General features: G+C 35.7%; 1 protein-coding gene across 2 annotated transcripts in view; it reads left to right on the forward strand.

Annotated features, from left to right (window-relative positions):
- Positions 1–19,576, forward strand: part of SLK (STE20 like kinase) — a 62,612-nt gene that overhangs the window by 37,648 nt on the left and 5,388 nt on the right. The window contains exons 10-18 of one of the 2 annotated variants that reach the window (XM_003922225.4): positions 1,940–2,070; positions 2,287–2,410; positions 4,871–5,050; positions 7,455–7,547; positions 14,532–14,661; positions 15,144–15,268; positions 16,088–16,276; positions 17,003–17,128; positions 18,129–18,242. In XM_003922225.4, the coding sequence (XP_003922274.1) occupies positions 1,940–2,070; positions 2,287–2,410; positions 4,871–5,050; positions 7,455–7,547; positions 14,532–14,661; positions 15,144–15,268; positions 16,088–16,276; positions 17,003–17,128; positions 18,129–18,242 (1,212 nt within the window). The remainder of the gene's footprint in view (positions 1–1,939; positions 2,071–2,286; positions 2,411–4,870; positions 5,051–7,454; positions 7,548–14,531; positions 14,662–15,143; positions 15,269–16,087; positions 16,277–17,002; positions 17,129–18,128; positions 18,243–19,576) is intronic. The other variant, XM_003922224.4, reaches the window with a different exon arrangement.

Raw genomic sequence — 19,576 nt, forward strand, 5'->3', positions numbered from 1 at the left:
CTTTGTCATTTTCTCAATTCAGAGTTTATGTGAAACTGATGTCTTGAAAATAAAACAGCATTAAATCAGTGTAGTATTAACCATATAAATTCTTACAGCCTATGAAAGCAATTAATTGAAAAGAACCGAGGAGATTCTGGATGTAATCTTCTTTAAATTTTGTGGTAGGATCTACCTGTTTTTGCAAAGCTGAAACAGATAAACAGTATAATATGGTTGCTTGGTGTGGTTAGGTTCTTTATTGAACATATCTAGATGCAACATTAGTAAGAATCAGCAATATATGAGAGAATTAGAAATTGAAAGAATGGTCTCTTTTTAAGCACATTAGGGTGTAACAATCCTTGATTTACCAGTGGTCCGTATAGTCACAGTCACAGACATTGCTGCTGCCACAAGAACCATTGTGGGGAAAACAAAACAGACACTAAAGCCCAGAACACTTGGAGCTTTTATGCTTAGGAGTTACCAGGGGGAGCTATGTTGAAGTCTGGAGTGGGTCCCAAGAACCAATATTTGTAGCAGAAGATTCCATGGAATTCTGATGCAGGTGAGCTGTGGGCTGCACCTTGGAAAATACTTCTTAGACCCTCTGGGTTGATAGTTGCAGAAGAGAAGACAGAAAAGCAGGAACAACATAGGAAAACTGATGTGGATGGGACTGCAGGGCATGAGTGATCAGCCTACCTAACTGCCCCAAATTGTTACATACATTGCTTGGATTTTCTTTTTTTTTTTTCGGTTTACTTTGTTTCACTGACTGAAATACCACCAATCTGAAATTCATTCACTGACTTAATAATCAGCCTCTTTTAAAAATGCACATAACTTGTATGAGAATAAAGGAGATATTATTGAACTTTTAGTAGGAGCTGAAGAAATGTGAAGTTTGGAGGTTAAGGTGTAGGTAGGTGTATTTTTTGGAGTGTGTCAACTTTAGATTTTAGAGGAATCCTGGGTAGGGTGCCATAGTCCTGGTCTCAGGAAGAAGAGTATGAGGATCCTGGAACTCTGGAGATGAGAACAGTAAGACGAGAGGTTGCAGGAAGGTGATTGGAAGGTGCCAAAGAGAAACTACTTAAAATTCGGATGCATTTTGAGTTCAGTATTTTCATATTCTGTTTTTGTTCCTTCTGCCTTCTAACCCTTCTATATCAAAACCCAGTATTTGCCCTGAACAGTTCATTTGTTTACCAAAATGTATTTGTAGAAGTCTTATACTTTTGTTATTTCTGTTTGCATTTAAATGTTTTTGGATACCAGTTGAGGAATACAGAATTTAGTCTTGATAATCAAGAATTTTAGGCCATACCTAGCAGCCAAATCTGGTTCTTTTGAGATGCAGTAGAGGCACTGTGTTTCTGGTAACCCTAAAATCATATATATATTTCTGGCCTGAGATGGAGGGAAGGCCGTTGATATTATTGATACTGATGAAATAGATATTGATTTCCAGTGCTGGCAGTGTTTAAAAATTACCTGAGAGCTTTTTCAGAAAAATAGATTTCTAGCTACCCTCAGACCTGTCAGTTTAGATTTTTAAAGGGGTGAGCCCCAGGAATTCATTTGTAATTGTTTTGTCAGTGAAAAAGCAGAGGTATCTGAGAAACTACAAAGTGAAAAGATGGAGAAAAAAAAGGATAACGTGAAAGTTCTACTGATTAGTTAATGTGAATTGCTTATTAAAAGCTATACATGAACATGATCAAAATACATACTTTGACTTCGAAAAAATTTGATTTCGTCTGTAAAGACATGTAAGTCGGATAACATTTAAGGTGATATAACTGGTTCCACAGATGAGTCTGTTGCTTCATATTTATACTTTCTATATGTAGTCTGCATGGCTCCTGAGTTGTTTTGTTTGAAAAAAGAAGAAAATGTTTTCTATCCCCAGTATTCCCTGTACAAAGCCTAACTAAAATAAAATCTCACTCAGGAAACAAGACGACAAAAGAAAACATTGAAGAAAACACGCAAATTTATTGTTGATGGTGTAGAAGTGAGTGTAACAACGTCAAAGATAGTTACAGACAGTGATTCCAAAACTGAAGAATTGAGGTTTCTTAGGTGAGTAGAGAAACAACATAATTAAAACTGGTTTGTGACCTCTTTTCAGTCTCTGAAAAGTCAGTAGAATAGAGGAATGAGTGTAAATTATTGGCCAATTTTTTATTATTCTTTTACTACCATTCCACTTGAAAAAATTTTTAAAGCTTTAAAAAAATATGTTTTAGAAGTATAATTTTTGCTGTCTTCTATATCATTACCATTAAATTTTATCAGACGTCAGGAACTTCGGGAATTAAGATTTCTTCAAAAAGAAGAGCAAAGAGCTCAGCAACAGCTAAATAGCAAACTACAGCAACAACGAGAACAAATTTTCCGGCGCTTTGAGCAGGAAATGATGGTAAAGTCTGATTTGTATACCATTTTTTGTTAGTAATGACATTAGTGAATTTTAAGAAAAAATTACCTGGTTGTAGAACTTGTTCTCTGATTGCCAGATTTCTCTAGCTTTGTGATTTATTTCTGGTGCTTTTATCCTTTTGGTGTTCTGGATGCCTTTTATTTATTTATTTAGGTTCTTCTTCTTCTTTTTTTTTTTTTTTAAAGGATTTTCTTTTTTTTTTTTTTTGAGACGGAGTTTTGCTCTTGTTACCCAGGCTGGAGTGCAATGGCGCGATCTCGGCTCACCGCAACCTCCGCCTCCTGGGTTCAAGCAATTCTCCTGCCTCAACCTCCTGAGTAGTTGGGATTACAGGCACGCGCCACCATGCCCAGCTAATTTTTTGTATTTTTAGTAGAGACGGGGTTTCACCATGTTGACCAGGATGATCTCGATCTCTTGACCTTGTGATCCACCCACCTTGGCCTCCCAGAGTGCTGGGATTACAGGCGTGAGCCACCGCGCCCGGCCACAGGATTTTCTATCCCAGGCTACCTCAAGCTGGTTTATGATATGATGGGTTGTTTTATTTTTCTCTCATGAAAACCTTAAATCATGAAGCCAATAAACAGAGTTCCTAGATCTGCCTATTGCTGGATAATTTTTCAGTGCTTTAATTCAATCTTTCAGATTTGGAATCCAAGATTTAAGTCAGTTTAGAGTGGTTGCCTTCAAACCTAGGGCTCCTCAGGGGCTTTTAAAAAATGCACTTTATTCTCTGGCTCTACAGTTAAGCCTCCACATCTTTATTTACTGCTGCTAGAGAAAATAGTGCTGACTAGTCTAGGGTAGCTGTCACTGAGTCCTTCAGTGTTTGCTTTGTGTCCAAAGTTGGAAAAGGAATTAGTAATGTAATACAGAATTTTTGTACTTTATGTTGACTGACTGCCTTAATGTAGGTTAGTAAAAGTATCATTTGAAATGTTACGGAATTTATGTTTTGCATGTAGTCTTGTGTTGTCTTGTAATTTTAATTGATAAAGATTGTTTGGTGAACTGTGGGGTTGTTGATTAAATGTGTTGGATCTTAACAGATTTCCTAAGAAAATAATGAACTTGTTCTCATGGAATATTTTTATAGTACTTATATTATTTTCCGAAACCTTATAAAAATTGTATGTCTCCCCCACCATACTTTCTAAAATGTTTTGCTTTTCAATTTTTTAAAAAAGAAAGCATCCATTACAAATATTTAACTATTCCTATATGCAAAAGTAGTGTTACTATTATATAAACAGGAGTCTTATTGAAAGAGTAGATTTATAATTCCAAAAGATCTGTTCCAATAGAATAAGATGTTTATTTTAAGAATCTTTATGCGGAAGAGTAAATCTGAGAATTACAAGTAATCTTATTAAATAATGGTGATATATTAATATTATTAAAGTAGACTTCATATAAGCTCTTTATCAAAAATTTTATTGGATAAATATAGAAATTTTTCTAATTTGCTTTACTACTTCACAACAACTGGTTATTATTCTGGACAACCTAAAAACTTTCAACTTTCTGCTAGTACAATAGAAAACAAATTTTGGGTCAGGCACAGTGGTCACGCCTGTAATCCTAGTACTTTGGGAGGCCAAAGCGGGCAGATCACTTGAGGCCAGGAGTTTGAGACCAGCCTGGCAAACATGGTAAAATCCCATCTCTACTAAAAATACAAAAAAAAAAAAAAAAAAAAAGGCAAGGCATTGGTGGCACGTGCCTGTAATTCCAGCTACTTAGGAGGCTGAGGCGTGAGAATAATTTGAACCTGGGAGGCGGAGGAGGTCTCAGTGAGCAGAGATTGCCCACTATACTCCAGCCTGTGTATCAGAGGGAGACCCTGTCTCAAAAAGGAAAACAAAACAAAAAAACAGAAAAGAAAAAAACTTTAAACATTTTACTAGTATAATAGAAAAAAAAAAAAAAAAAAAAGACCAGGCACAGTGGCTCATGCCTGTAATACCAGTATTTTGGGAAACCCAGGCAGGAGGATTGCTTGAGCCGAGAGACCAGCCTAGACAACATAGTGATAGCCCCATCTCTCCAGAAAAATGCTGGGCATGGTGGCATGCACCTATAGTCCCAGCTACCTGGGAGGCTGAAGCAGGAGGATTGTTTGAATCCAGGAGGTCGAGGCTGCATGAACTGTAATTGTGCCATGGCACTCCAGCCTGGGTGACAGAGTGAGACCCTGTCTCTCATAAATAAATAAAGTAGAAAAAACTTTTCCATGTTAGAAAAAAATGAACTCAATTTTTTTTTAGAATTTTCATAACATATTTTAGTGCATTTGACTTTTTTCAGTATTGTAAAGATTAAAGCACATTACTAAATTTAAGTACTAGTTATGTTCTCTTAGGAAAGATCTCTACTATAAGGAGTTAACATGGGTGACAGAAAAATTAAATCATCTTGAGCTATATTGTTTTACAGAGTAAAAAGCGACAATATGACCAGGAAATTGAGAATCTAGAAAAACAGCAGAAACAGACTATCGAACGCCTGGAACAAGAGCATACAAATCGCTTGCGCGATGAAGCCAAACGCATTAAAGGAGAACAAGAGAAAGAGCTGTCCAAATTTCAGAATATGCTGAAGAACCGAAAGAAGGAGGTCAGTGAAAACTACTGTTTTTAATTACTAAAGCTTTTTTTAATGAAGTTTTAAGACTATCTAAGGAATTAGGAGTACTGATAATACTTGATAGGTAAATAGCACTCATTCATTCTTTCATTTGGTCTTCTGAGCAGTCATATAGGGTTGTAATAAGGTCAGGCATTATTTCCATTTTACTTACTCAAAGAAAACTGGAGTAAGAGAGGTTTTAGTGACCTGTTCATGGACTACCCCTAAATATTCACCTAAACCTTGAACCAAATCTTCAAATTGAGTTTAATCCATCTTCCAGTCTACCATTGTCCTTTTATTAATGCATCACATTTAAGTCCTTATATAAAAGTACTTTTAGAAAAACTTGCTATGTTGTGTTTGCCAGTGGCAGCAGTAAATCATTTTATTATTTATAAGTTATTTGTTATCTTTAATTAATACTTTTAATAATTTTGTTGATTAGCTTTTATTTCCTTTCATGGATATTATGCCAAACAAAAGCTGAATAACCTGAAATTTGACATGATATCTATAACTTATCAAATTGTGAGGTACTTTGAAGAACTAGAAGTGGAACATATCTGTAAAGTCATTTGATTAGAATGAGTTTTTTCATTTTTCCTGAAATTGTTTCATACTGTTACGGAAGCTATTTGCAGTTTGAAAGATTTGTCATTGCTTCAGAAGGAAGATTTACATATTATATTAGTATCTCTTTTTTCCCAAATTAAAACAAAACTAAAAGAGCTTTACATATAAGCGATTTTCAGAGATAATTTTATGATTGATTCTACATCTTCAGGTTAGGAAGAGGAATTGCCTTTTCATGATATACAAGATTCTAGGGACAATGATTGTGATCAGTTTTATTAGGGTTGGAACAAACAGAAACCTCAGCCAAACTAATAAATGCATTTTCACTTTTGTCACACATCTCAAATACCCAGATTCATTGACTTTAACATTTAAGTTAAGAAAATTAAATGTCATATTGCTGAATCTTAAGGATTTACTTTAAGAAGGATAGAGTCAAACGTTAATAAGTACAGTGATTTTATGATTTCTTTAGATGAAGATGAATGAAATGATAGGTAATTTTATTTGATATAGCTTCCATTTTTAAAAATCACTATTTTATTTCTATTTCTTTTTTACGTACAATTGCTGTATATACTATGAGGTATGATGTTACTGGGGCCAAATGTTAATTTTCTCACAAGTAGTTTTGAGATGTTATTCTTTATATCAGTTAAATTAAAAAATTTGTATGGATAAATATATGGTTTAATCCTAAATATAAAAGTCTCGGATATTGTTTGGGAGAGTTTCAGCCACTAAACATGTATGAGATCATGATATGCATATTTTAAATAATTACATTTTGTATTTTTTTTTTTTTCCTTATTGCTGAACTTCTTGCATTTGGGGTGTCTCTTCCTTTTAATGGTGATTTGGTTTCATGAGGGATTACTGATGAGAAATTTTAAATACACTATGTTAAATCAAAATCAGTCTCTTTCACAGACCATCAATAGCATGTGGTGATTTGGAATCTGGTTTCTTTTGGTGCTTCTACTTGTAAATACATGATTGTTTTTCATAGTTGGATTACGGATCTACTGTCAGATGAATATACTTCTAGGATTTTGAAATGATTCAAAAGAAGGAGCTCTAAAATATACTTCATTCTATATTTTACCTGCTATAATAAATCATAGCTTACTAAACTGTTACTTTAAGAGTGCTTATATTACCAATTTTTAAGTTGACAGGCTTGGCTTACCTTGTCAGCAAAGGGGACTGTTACTCTAATCGTACACAAGATCATCAGATACATTTATTTTTACTACACCATGTATAAAATGGTGTATTTATGAAAAAACTTAGTGTCCATTTGTTTGTCCTCTGTGTATTCTAAAACTTGCTTTTCTTTTTTATTTTTGGCCTCATTAAGTAGATTTTATTTAGCATTATTTCTTTAGTATGATCAAGCCAGTTATGAAATTTTGCACTTTTGTAAGTGGCATTAGCTTTCCTTATGTTCAATATTTCCAGCTATGTCAGTAGATACGTTTATAATTTTATGATCTTTCAACAAGATCAAGTTCAGCATCAGTACTGCAAGTAATTCTTCGCTGGTTGTCTTTGGACCTTTAAGAGAGAGAATGATGTATAGGGATATTTAGCAACTGATTAACCTTTGTGTGGTGTAATGTCCCTTTCTGCACTGAGATTATGCATGTTCTGTTCTTTCATTCTTTTTCATCAGACTAACACCTATGCTAACGCATGTTGAAAGGAACTTTTTAACAACTTTAATATTTGACTTGTAGCTTATCTGCTCACATAAATGCTTGCTGTGGAGAAAGTATTATTTCCCCACCTCCTGCATGCTTATACACTGTAGGTTATAAATGAAGTGGAGAAAGCACCCAAAGAGCTGAGAAAAGAGCTCATGAAACGCAGGAAAGAGGAGCTTGCACAAAGCCAGCATGCTCAGGTAACAGCAGCAGCTTAATGCTACTAAAAACAGAAAGCACCATTTTCTCACAGCTCAATAAACCATGGTTGAAAGGGTGAATTTTAAGTGTTATTATTATATGATGCTGACTTCTCCCCATTCAAAAACTCTTGGGATCTTCTTTATTTAATACTAAATTCATACTGATGGTGACATTTAAGTTGCTAATATGAAATTAAGTGAAATGTTTGGAAATTTGACTCCAGATGAAATAAACAAGTATATGAATGTATAACCACTGTTACCTCATTTTACTCTTGATGGGAGCTTATATTTTTAGGTAGTAATGCCAATGTTCGATAGAAAACTTTTAGGATGTAAAAACAGAGGATGGTGTATAAGCTTTGTGCTTACAAAAAGTATGCCTCTTAAAAGGCCATTATTTCTATAAAGTTCAGTTAGAAGAAAAATGGCAAATGGTAACTCAAACATTTATTACTTTTAAGCTTGAAAACATAAGCCACTTTAAGACCAGATTTTAAATATTAAGTACCTTGCTCTTCTTTTTGGTTCAGAATCCAGCATTTAAATGAATAGACTATTTTTACCTGTAGAAAGCAACTTTAAAGCAACTTAACTTAGGCTATGATAAAGTTGAGCCTTGTCATAAGGTGGATAAATTCTTTACAAAGTGAGATAAATTAGTATTTTTAACAGAATTTTCTAGAGTTACCTCATATGACAAAGTCTTTTATATGAAGGAAGGTGAATCTTCTGATTAAATTTATACTAAGCCTGGAGGCAAGGATAAATGAGCTCAGTTTTCTATTACATAAGTCAGTGAAAGGAAGAAGAGATGTGGATCATGTATTGTTCTTTGGATTATCTTTTTAATGTCGTTTTATCTGATTTAACAAGTGGTTCCCAGACTTCTGGGTTTTATAGACCTATAAAAAGAAACATAGAAACAATAAAAACAACTGGGAGACCATGACATGCACTGCCATTGAAATTTTTTTTTAATTTTGCTAAGTAAAGATATTTTAAAACTGCTATTTACTTGTCACCATCATTTCAAAGGAGAGAATATTTTTAACATGAGGAAAATAAAAATAAGGAAAATATAATATTAGAATTTAAAACTTAAATAAAACTAGCTCGTCTGAATAAATTTAGTTTGCTTTCTTTTCTTTCTTGCTATGAGCTATTGAAACATTTTGTCTTGGCCTGATGTGGGGATTCCTAGTTTAAGGTGGTTAATAGCAGACACAGCATTTACTGTGTGTCAGGCATCGTTCTGAATGCTTTATGCTCATGAGCTTATTTAATCTGAGTTAATTACTCTTGAGGTAGTCTTATTATCCTTATTTTAGAGTTGAGGGAACTAAAGCACAGAAAGGTTGAGTGACCCTCTCAAGGTCACTTGGGTAGTAGTAGAGCCAGGATTCTTATCCGGGTAAGTTTGGGTACATGTTTCACATACTGATTCACTGCATCATACTGCCTCTCATATTTAAGCTACCTACTCTGCTGCAACTTAAACTCTCATCAGCTTGACCCAGTGGTTCTTGGCCATGTCTTGTTAACAAGTAAAGAGGAAGTTCTTGCTGGCCACACATGTACTTTTGGTTAATTTGGACTTCAAACCAGATTAGAACAATATGGTTTTTGCCTTATAAGGGAATATAGACTTTTATTAAATCCAAAGGCCATATATCAAATTCTAAAGTCGAAACTGAGAATTAGTGTTGAATGAATTAGGCAATCCTATGTTTTAATAAGACTTTGTTGGTGATTTTTCATAGAATTTTGGGAACCGGCCTGTTTTTTCTGAGTAGAGCTGAAAGTAATCATAAATTCCTTCAGTAAACCTAATCAGAAATTTAGTAATGTAACAAATTTTAAAAGTATTTTTATCTACTGCTTTAAGGGAAGGTACAAAAGCTTTATAACTTTACAGTCTATTTCAGACTTTTTTTTTTTTTTGAGAATTAATAAGTAATGGTCATACAGTTACAGAGCTAGAACATAACTGATCATTTAAGTCCAGTGGTTTTCAAACTATACACACAGGAACTTTTGAGTTTGGAAGAAGCAACTTTGGGAGTCCCTAAGAAGGCAAGAGGTCTGGGCTGTAAGCTCCTGCTTCTGCTTCAACTAAAGCAGGCCACCACTCTTGCTGTGTTTTGTAAACTGGGATTTTTTGGGTTGAGTTTTAAAAAGGGGGTTCTACTAGTTTAAAAAACAACAGCAACACACCACAGTTTGGAAACCACTGATCTAGTTCAAATCCTTCATTTTACACGAGAAGGAGGTTTCCTCTGTTAAGTGACTTGTTCCGGCCTCAAGAAACTCACATTTGTATAATTGTTCTTTCCATTTACAAAAAGTCATTCAGATATATTCTTACCTGGGAGGTGCATTCTATTCTGATCCGCAGGGTGTTGCTCAGGTCATGATTCAGTCTTTTCAGTTGTCGTCTTGTGCTGTCTTCAACGCCCAAATGCAGGACGTAAGTCCCATGTGCCAGTGGGAGGATGGCTTCTCCTGTTTTACCTGCCTTTTCTTTGACTCACATGTGCCTATTGGCTTCATTTGCCAAAATCTGGATGATTGATAGATAATAATGTTTGTAATGACAGTAATAGTAATAACCTGACTTTAGAGTACAGTGTTCTTCAGAGTTTTCACATTTGATTCTCACTGCCACCACCCTAATATAGCGATAGAGTTGAAGAACCATTTTGCCGATGAAGAAATTGAGGCACAGAAGACTGTGATCTGCCTCAAGTCACATAAGAGATTAAGGGTAGAGCCGGAACTAGAGCACTTTTAACAGTGTTCTTTTTTCTGTCTGCCCCTCCACAAATTCTAATTTGAGATTTCCATATTTTTCAGAAAAATAAAATATCCTTTCAATAGTACAAGCTTTGCACATGTGAGAAATTGAATGCTGTGATTAGATTTTTTTGTGTGAAGTGCCATTTCGATTGCATATATGTTTGTGTAGATGTTTTAATTATGGATATGGTCAGAAAAGCCATGTTAAAAGTAGCGATTTTCATTCCATTTAACTCTGTTTTCCATTGATTCAAGTAGTCAATAAAGAATAGTGAGTTGCTATTCTCTTTATTGTAGTTTTAAGTTAAGTCTGAAATTCCAAGCTGTATTCTTTCTTGCAGTTTTCATAGGGAAATAACTAGCTCATTTAACACTATAATTTTTGTTTGTGATGTTTGATATATACAACAGGAGTAGATAGAATACAGCTTGATTTCAACCCCTCCTTTTTCCTCTCCTGAAATTAAACTTGTTTTTTATTATTGGCAGCTGTTTGACTCTTTTTACAGTTTTCTAAGAGAGTAAGCAAAACATTGATTTTTAAAAGGAGAGGGAGAAATTATGAATTACGATCACTTTTCTGATCATTACCATTTTTAACCTTTCTTTTTATTTAAAATGATTAAATTCTATACAAATAGCCCAATATGTCATAACCCTTTCTTACAGTTTTCTAGAACCCAAAGTTGTATTTTTAATGTTTTCAGTTATCTGATTAATATGATAAAATTGATTATCTGAATTTAAAACTTGTACTTTTAAAGGGCACTCATTTTACAATTTATGTATGTATTTTTAAAAATGATTTTTGGCCTTAATAGTTTGGGTTCTTTTGTTGTTGTCTTTTATTTGTTAATCAAAGTGATTAAGTTCATCTGTTATTTTTTTAAGGTGAATGTGGTTTGTGTAATCTTTTTGAAATGTGAGCGCTCTTTTCGTATCTGAAAGTAATTTCTAATTATAAATTCCATTGTGAATGTTACTGTGTTTGGCTTTTGAAGTTAGGAAATTTAGTGAATGTGTAATAACATTTTGTTTTGAGGTAATGAAATACATTGATTTAGTGTGTAAGGGACCTTTTCAGATAATTTTTAGCTTTAATATAAAAAATCCTTTAAACAGTATCTGACTACATAGTCATCTAGATTCTGCTTAATTATTCATATCCATAGCTCTGTAAGGTAGCTAGGGTTTTTTGCTAACTCTAATTGTTAGGGCTTGTATACATTGGACTTATATCTGCCTATCTTGACTTTTACCTGTTGATCCCTATCTCATCTCTGGAGCCACACAGTGCTAGTACTGCCTAATTCAGTATATAGAACAGTCACAGCGCTTCTTTACCTCTTATGAGTTAGCTGCTTTAAGGAACACTTCTCTAGTTCTGTCAGGCAGTCTTTGTGAGGTGTGGTTTCTGAACCCTTTATTCCCAGCTTTGAGTTTTCTGTGGTTTACTTTTGAACTTTTAAAAATGTGATACTAAGGGAAGGCATCACTACTCTTTCTGTGGTCTGAGACTGAGGCTGTTGATACTTGGGACCAATTGACTGAAGCTCCTTGAAGGCAGAACTATCTTTCATTAATTTTAGTAACCTTCTAAGTAGTATAGTGCTCAGCATTTACTAAGTGCTTAATAAAGGTTTTCTTTGAATTGAACTCATTTAATTTAGACATAAATATAGTAATATGAACAAAAATTGCATAGATGAGAAATCACATTTACTGTTTTAGTGGCACTGGCTTATATTTACCTTTTTCATTTTCCCATATTTGTTCACCCCATCCTTCACTTTTGCATTTGATTTTTTTGTGCCTTAAATGTAAGATTTATATTTATGCTAGTTAATTTAGACCCATTGTTTCTATCTACACAGATTTATTTTTTAATCCTCTATATAAACCAATGATAAAAATGTTGAACAAAAGAAAACCCTTTGAAATTTTTGCAGGTTACACTGTTTATTGAACAAGTTTGTATATAGAAATTTTATAATTGAAATTAGAGAAACTTTAATTTTTATTGCAAATAGTTGGTAGGAAAAAGAAAAGCTTGAGCAACTTTCTGTAACTACTGAAAAGATAGGCTTGAAGATTTCTCATCTCTTTAAGTAAAATTCAAAAGTCCTTATTCTAGATAGTGGAATTTAAATATTCATTGAAAATTTTTTCAATGATACTGCTTTAATGATAAAATTTTCCAGGTGAGACTACAGCCAAGTTGGTAATTGTATTTTATAGAGGCATTCATTAGTCTTTTCTTTCTGCTACTATATATGTATTTATGCTAAAATGCAAGTGATGATGCAGATGAGACAGCAACATTTATGACACCAAATTAGTTCACTCTCAGGCACAAACTGTATCACCTCCAGAGATTCAAGATGGTAGCAAGGCAGCCATCCTGAGGAGCAGAGTGAGACGCTCTGTGCGTTAAGGAGCTGCCTGGCAGTGATCCAGACCTCATCAGACCATAAGGCCTTGAGAGTAGTTCCAAATGCATCTTAGGTTTTGATCTTCTTGAGGATGTGCAAGAGAGAGGATTACAAGTGAAGTTCTGCTTCAATTCTAAATTCTAAATCCACACAAAAATTGATAGAATAGTCCTTGAGCTAATCACCACCTGCTATAACCGCCAAGAGAGGGATGGAGAGATCCAACTTTACATTTCTTCAATTTGGATGTTATTCCTTTTCTTCTGTAAATGTATGATTCTAGCAGAAAGACTATACGTCACTTTAACATTTTCTTTTCTTTTTTTTTTTTTTTGAGACGGAGTTTCGCTCTTGTTACCCAGGCTGGAGTGCAATGGCACGATCTCGGCTCACCACAACCTCCGCCTCCTGGGTTCAGGCAATTCTCCTGCCTCAGCCTCCTGAGTAGCTGGGATTATAGGCACGCACCACCATGCCCAGCTAATTTTTTTTGTATTTTTTAGTAGAGACGGGGTTTCACCATGTTGACCAGGATGGTCTCGATCTCTTGACCTTGTGATCCACCCGCCTCGGCCTCCCAAAGTGCTGGGATTACAGGCTTGAGCCACCGCGCCCGGCACCTTTTTTTTTTTTTTTTTTAAACACAATAATTGAAGGATGTTTTTCTAAAGCAGAAATTTGGTATTTGGGCAGATAGTATGTACTCAATAAATATTCATTGAATGAATTAGTGAATCCCAAACATGTTTGTAGAATTCTGTGATTACACAAATTTTCGTGATAGATTTATAGTATGTAACTCAATTTCCTATCCCTAGTTTACATTTCTCTAGCAATGTATTATTTCTCATTAAGTCCTCACACTATTATTATTCTTTTTAGGCACATGCTGTAGATATATAAACTATCTTCCGTTAGGATAGCCATGGTATCTCTTCCTAAAATTTATCTCCTAAAATTCTTCCTCTTTAGTTTCCCACATTCTGGTATCTGTTTTACCTAATAGCTCTTAATTGCCTTTCTTCCTACAGGGCATTTCTTTTTTCTTTCTTTCTTTTTTTTTTTTTTTTTTGAGACAGAGTCTGGCTCTGTCACCCAGGTTGGAGTGCAGTGGCATGATCTCGGCTCACTGCAACCTCTGCCCTCTGGGTTCAAGCAGTTCTCCTGCCTTAGCTTCCCGAGTGGCTGGGATTATAGGCATGCGCTACAATGCCTGGCTAATTTTGTATTTTTAGTAGAGACAGGGTTTCGCCATGTTGGTCAGGCTGGTCTTGAACTCCTGACCTCAAGAGAACCCTCCTGTCCCCTCCCTCCACCGTGTTGGCCTCCCAAAGTGCTGGGATTACAGGCATGAGCCACCTTGCCCAGCAACTAAAGGGCATTTCTTATTTATCCTTGTTTTAGTCACACCATAGTGGAGTGAGTAATCAGTTTTAGAAGCTGCAAATTTATTGTAAGATGCTTGTGTATAGGGCACTTTAATTATGAGCGGGCTATATGCTTATTCTGTATATATTATTCTTAGTAGTGAGTTTAAAATAGTATGTATTCTAATGCTTTTTTCTTGGGCTGAATTGGGTGACTAATACAATTAAATTTGTGCTGTATAATTTTGGTGATTTTAAAATTCAGCTAACTTTGCAAACATGGTTTGGAAATCTTATTAACCACTAATATATATAGTCCTATATATAAATGTATGTTTAGTTCATTAGATACTTATTAACTGATGATTAACTGTGTCTGATAGGAACAAGAGTTTGTTCAGAAACAACAGCAAGAATTAGATGGCTCTCTGAAAAAGATCATTCAGCAGCAGAAGGCAGAGTTAGCTAACATTGAGAGAGAGTGCCTGAATAACAAGCAACAGCTCATGAGAGGTAACTTTTTTAAAAATAAGAAATACTGCAAATGTAGAATTCCTTTATCACAGAAGTGAACATAAACGTATAACTCTTAAAATTTCTTCTTGTCCAAATGATGCTGGAAATATATCTGAAGAATTTTGTGTACTCATTATGCCCGATAGTTGTTAATATATCTAATGGCTGCATGTTAGAATGGCATTTAAAGTACTTATTTCCTCTAACAAATTAGCTTAGTTGTTGTTTTTTTTTTTTTTTAATTAAGAAAGGTTATATAGAATTTTGGTGTTCATGGTAGGACATTCTCTGTTTATACAACATTAGAACAGAATGAAAAGAGGTAATAGATACTGTCTTGCATTGGTTAAAATTTCACTTACAGCTCAATGTCAATAAGTTAGTGTATTTAGAATACTTCTATGTAAATATTAAAATGAATAGCAAAGTACATTAGTAAAAAAGAGCAAAGTGACATTTTGAAAACTGCTGTCTTCTAGCTCGAGAAGCTGCAATTTGGGAGCTTGAAGAACGACACTTACAAGAAAAACACCAGCTGCTTAAACAGCAACTTAAGGATCAATATTTCATGCAAAGACATCAGCTGCTTAAGCGCCATGAGAAGGTTTAATGAAAATTTCTTCATTTTTTTTGTTTGTTTTAAAGTTTGCAAACCTATTTAATTTTGAAGCTTTCATTTCTTAGATAATGAATTTTAGATTTCCTTTCTGCCTTTTATCCTACAATTTCTTGGATGAAGTTTGGAGTAATTAATTGTATCTTGATCATGACTGCAAACTTCTTTTCTACAAATTATGGGGAAATAACTAATTTCAATGCATAAAAATGTTTTACACATTGTTATCTTCATCCTGGCTCTCAAAGGTAGCTGTTTTGGCTCCATTTGTGGTTCAGATGTCTTAAAGTAAGGACTCCTTGTACTTATCAAAAGAGTTCAATATAAGACTCTCATCACTAATAACTTTCTTCTCTTTTTATTCTTTTGAGGCAGAGTCTTGCTCTGTCACCCGGGCTGGAGTGCAGTGGCACTCAATCAGGGCTTACTTAACCTCGAACTCCTGGGTTCAAGGGATCTCCTCCCTCAGCCTCCCAAGTACATTCATGTACCACTGTGCCCTGCTAATTAAACAAAAATTTTTTTTTGTAGAGACAGGGTCTAACTGTGTTGCACAAGCTGGCCTCAAACTTCTAGGCCCAAGTGATCCTCCTGTGTCAGCCTCCCACAGTGCTGGAATTACAGGTGTGAGCCACCAGACCTGACCTAACTTCTTATAAAAGTTATTTTTTGCCTAGTATTTTGCTGGTCAGTGCAACAAGGGAGGGAGTAATTATAGGAAACAACAACAAAATGACATATTTGAATATGCATATGGGTACTGACTACTTTTTCCATATCACTGGATTCTATGTGAAACTCTCTTAGGAAACAGAGCAAATGCAGCGTTACAATCAACGACTTATTGAAGAATTGAAAAACAGACAGACTCAAGAAAGAGCAAGACTGCCCAAGATTCAGCGCAGTGAAGCCAAGACTCGAATGGCCATGTTTAAGAAAAGTTTGAGAATTAACTCAACAGCCACACCAGATCAGGACCGTGATAAAATTAAACAGGTAAATATGCAAATTATTCTCTACTCTTTTAGATTTTAAAGTTTTGAATGACCTTTAGAAGTGCCAGTGATTCCTTTCTTTCTAAGCCAGGCATCCCCAAACTACAGCCCGCGGGCCGCATGCAGCCACCTGAGGCCATTTATCCGGCGCCCCCACTGCACTTCAGGAAGGGCCACCTCTTTCATTGGTGGTCAGTGAGAGGAGCACAGTATGTGGCAGCCCTCCAACGGTCTGAGGGACAGTGAACTGGCCCCCTGTGTAAAAAGTCTGGGGACGCCTGTTCTAAACATTTAGAGCCACCTTAGGCTTGTTGATGTTCACTTTAACTCTGCAGGCTGGGGCTAGATACACAACACATACCAATTGGTCTTCCCCTGGATGGTGGTCAACTCCTGGGCTAGACTGGTCCTAAGACCAGCCCTGGGAATGACATGACTTGGACAACTTTCCAAGTCAAGACATATGGCCTCACCATGATACTTTTGCAGTCATAGTCACACACACAAATTAACTCAGATCACTAAGCAGATAGGAGGATCAAGGTTTTAATCAGAAGTTCCCGCTCCCCCTGAAGCTGTGATGTATACTCCAGGATTGAGTCACAGCATATTATTAGTTGTAGCTTCAGTTTATTGTGCTTGTTTTGTTAAGTTCCTTCATATCTTCAGAATATATAGAAATTACATGCTTCTTAACTATAATTTATCTTTTTTTTCTTATTTATAGTTTGCTGCACAAGAAGAAAAGAGGCAGAAAAATGAGAGAATGGCTCAGCATCAAAAACATGAGAATCAAATGCGGGATCTTCAGTTGCAGTGTGAAGCCAATGTCCGCGAACTGCATCAGCTGCAGGTTAGATACAGAAGCCCCACAGCAAAGCTCCTGGGATTTGGCAGCATGCGTGGCCGGTTTTGAGAGAACGGTAGCTAGCCAAAGTCAACTGCACCTTACTTACGAGCATGCTGGGGTTGAAAGGTTCTGTTTTTTGTACAGATCCAAATGAAGATCAGTTTAGTGTCATAGGCACTTGCGTAGATTATATATAACCATGATTAATGTAAACATGAAGTTAAATTGTAACCTAAGAAATTGAGTCTTTCAAAAACAGTATTGAGTATGGTTTTTAGTACATTTTACAAGAAGATATGGAGAGTTTCAAAATGATGTAGACAGTTTTGTTATATTCTGACTTGCTTTGTCAGATTCTGAATTTAAAGTTTCTTTTCCATTTAGAAGAAAATAATTTATTTTCTTCTAGATTTTTGAAATAAATGATAAGTTTATGGGAATTTTTCTCCTAGGAAATTTAAAAGTTACTTGAGGGCTGATTTAGGACCTTACATAGAGTGGCAGCCCATCTAAAATGTTTTTAAGATTTCAGAGTAGTGTATAAATGTGGGCATCTATTTATTTGCTTAATTTACTAGAGTAGAACAGATCCTAATAGATTGGCCTGCTAGGCTAATAGATCTATTAGAACAGTAGATCTGTTAGGCCCACCCTTTAGTACCGAATCCCACATTCTGTACTCATGGGTAAAATTTATGCAAGCTGCCTTCTGTAATGTCACTTTTATGAGCAAATCATCCTAGAAAGGAAAAACAAAAGTTCAAGCTTGTTCTTTTTAAGTTCTTTTTGTATGGTATGTAATAGATCTAGCTTCTAAACTTGTAAAAATGAAGCTGTGATTCCTTTCCTAATTAGTGGCCCTTGATTTTTATAGAGGAAAACCTGAATCTCAGTAATAGCATGATATTTGATGAGTAATTTATTATTTTGGAAGGGAATTTTATTTGTGAAAAATTGCTTAGTTGATCTGAATTTTTTTTTTTAATCCCAACTTTATTTTCAGAATGAAAAATGCCACTTGTTGGTTGAGCATGAGACTCAGAAACTGAAGGAGTTAGATGAGGAACATAGCCAAGAATTAAAGGAGTGGAGAGAGAAATTGAGACCTAGGAAAAAGGTAATTTTAAAAGCTTTAAAATGGTATGTGTGTACTCATCCATCCACCCATCCATTGGCTCTTTACCTACTATGTGTCAGGTACAGTGACAGGGGCAGGAAACATAGAGATGAAAAGGCAAAAGGTTCAGAATCTAGTGACAAGCAGTTATGAATTGGTAGGGTCATTGCTCTGAAGGTGGTAAGTATAAGATACAAGGGAAAGGAACCGAATGTATAAGCAGAGGAGGAGGAGGAGAGCTTCAATCTGCCTGGGTAAGTCAGAGAAGGTCTTCCACGAGGCGATGACTTGCAGGCCAAGTGAGTCTTGAAGGAGTAAGAGCTTACTAGGAGGATGGGCTGATTGGAGTGGAATGGAACAATTTGAGTAGAGAGAAGAGAATGAGTGAAAAAGAATCGTTTAGAGAATTGCAGATCGTTCTCTATCATTGGAGTATAAGTGGGTGTGTGCCGGTGTGTAGGCATTAGGGAGGAAGAAAAGGAGGGAGGGAAGCCATGACAGCTGAGTCTGAACAGGCCAACTGAAGCCATATTAAAAGGCCCTGGTATTCTCTGTAAACTTGAAATCTGGTAAAATAGGGATGATGTCTCCCCCGCCCCCCTTGTTTGTACTTGACTCCCTATTCAGCTGCTCTTACTGGCTAACCGTTTCACCTGAGTCTTTACTATCACTATATGATCTCTGACCCTTTGCTACCCTCAAACTTAAACCTTTATGTTTTGGGGGAGCTTCCTGCCTACTATACATTTCTGCCATTCCTTTCTTCCATCCATCCAATCAATCAAAGAAATATACATGTAGCTATGTGCCAAAGGAAGTGAAATGACTAAATCAGTTTATAGTGTGTTGGTTTTGTTTTAAGACGGAGTCTCATTCTGTCGCTTAGGCTGGAGTGCAGTGGTGCAATCTCAGCTCACTGCAACCTCCGCCTTCCAGGTTCAAGTGATTCTTCTGACTCAGCCTCCCAAGTAGCTGGGATTACAGACACCGCCACCACCACACCTGGCTAAGTTTTGTATTTTCAGTAGAGATGGGGTTTCGCCATGTTGGCCAGGCTGGTCTTGAATGCCTAACTTTAGGTGATCCACCTGCCTCAGCCTCCCAAAGTGCTGGGATTACAGGCATAAGCCACCATGCCCAGCCCATAGTGTGGCTTTTTAATTTAAATTTTATTTATTGTCAAATTTTTTGAATAGGTAATACATTCACATAGTTTAGAATTCAAAAGGTACAAATGATAAACAGTGAAAAATCTCCGTTAACTCCTTGCAGCCTAGCATCCGCCCCAGACGCCTCTGTTGAACTTGTTGACAGTGGTCACAAGTGAGTTGCTA

Source organism: Saimiri boliviensis, chromosome 12 (assembly GCF_048565385.1).
Source record: "Saimiri boliviensis isolate mSaiBol1 chromosome 12, mSaiBol1.pri, whole genome shotgun sequence".
Lineage (NCBI taxonomy): Eukaryota > Metazoa > Chordata > Mammalia > Primates > Cebidae > Saimiri > Saimiri boliviensis.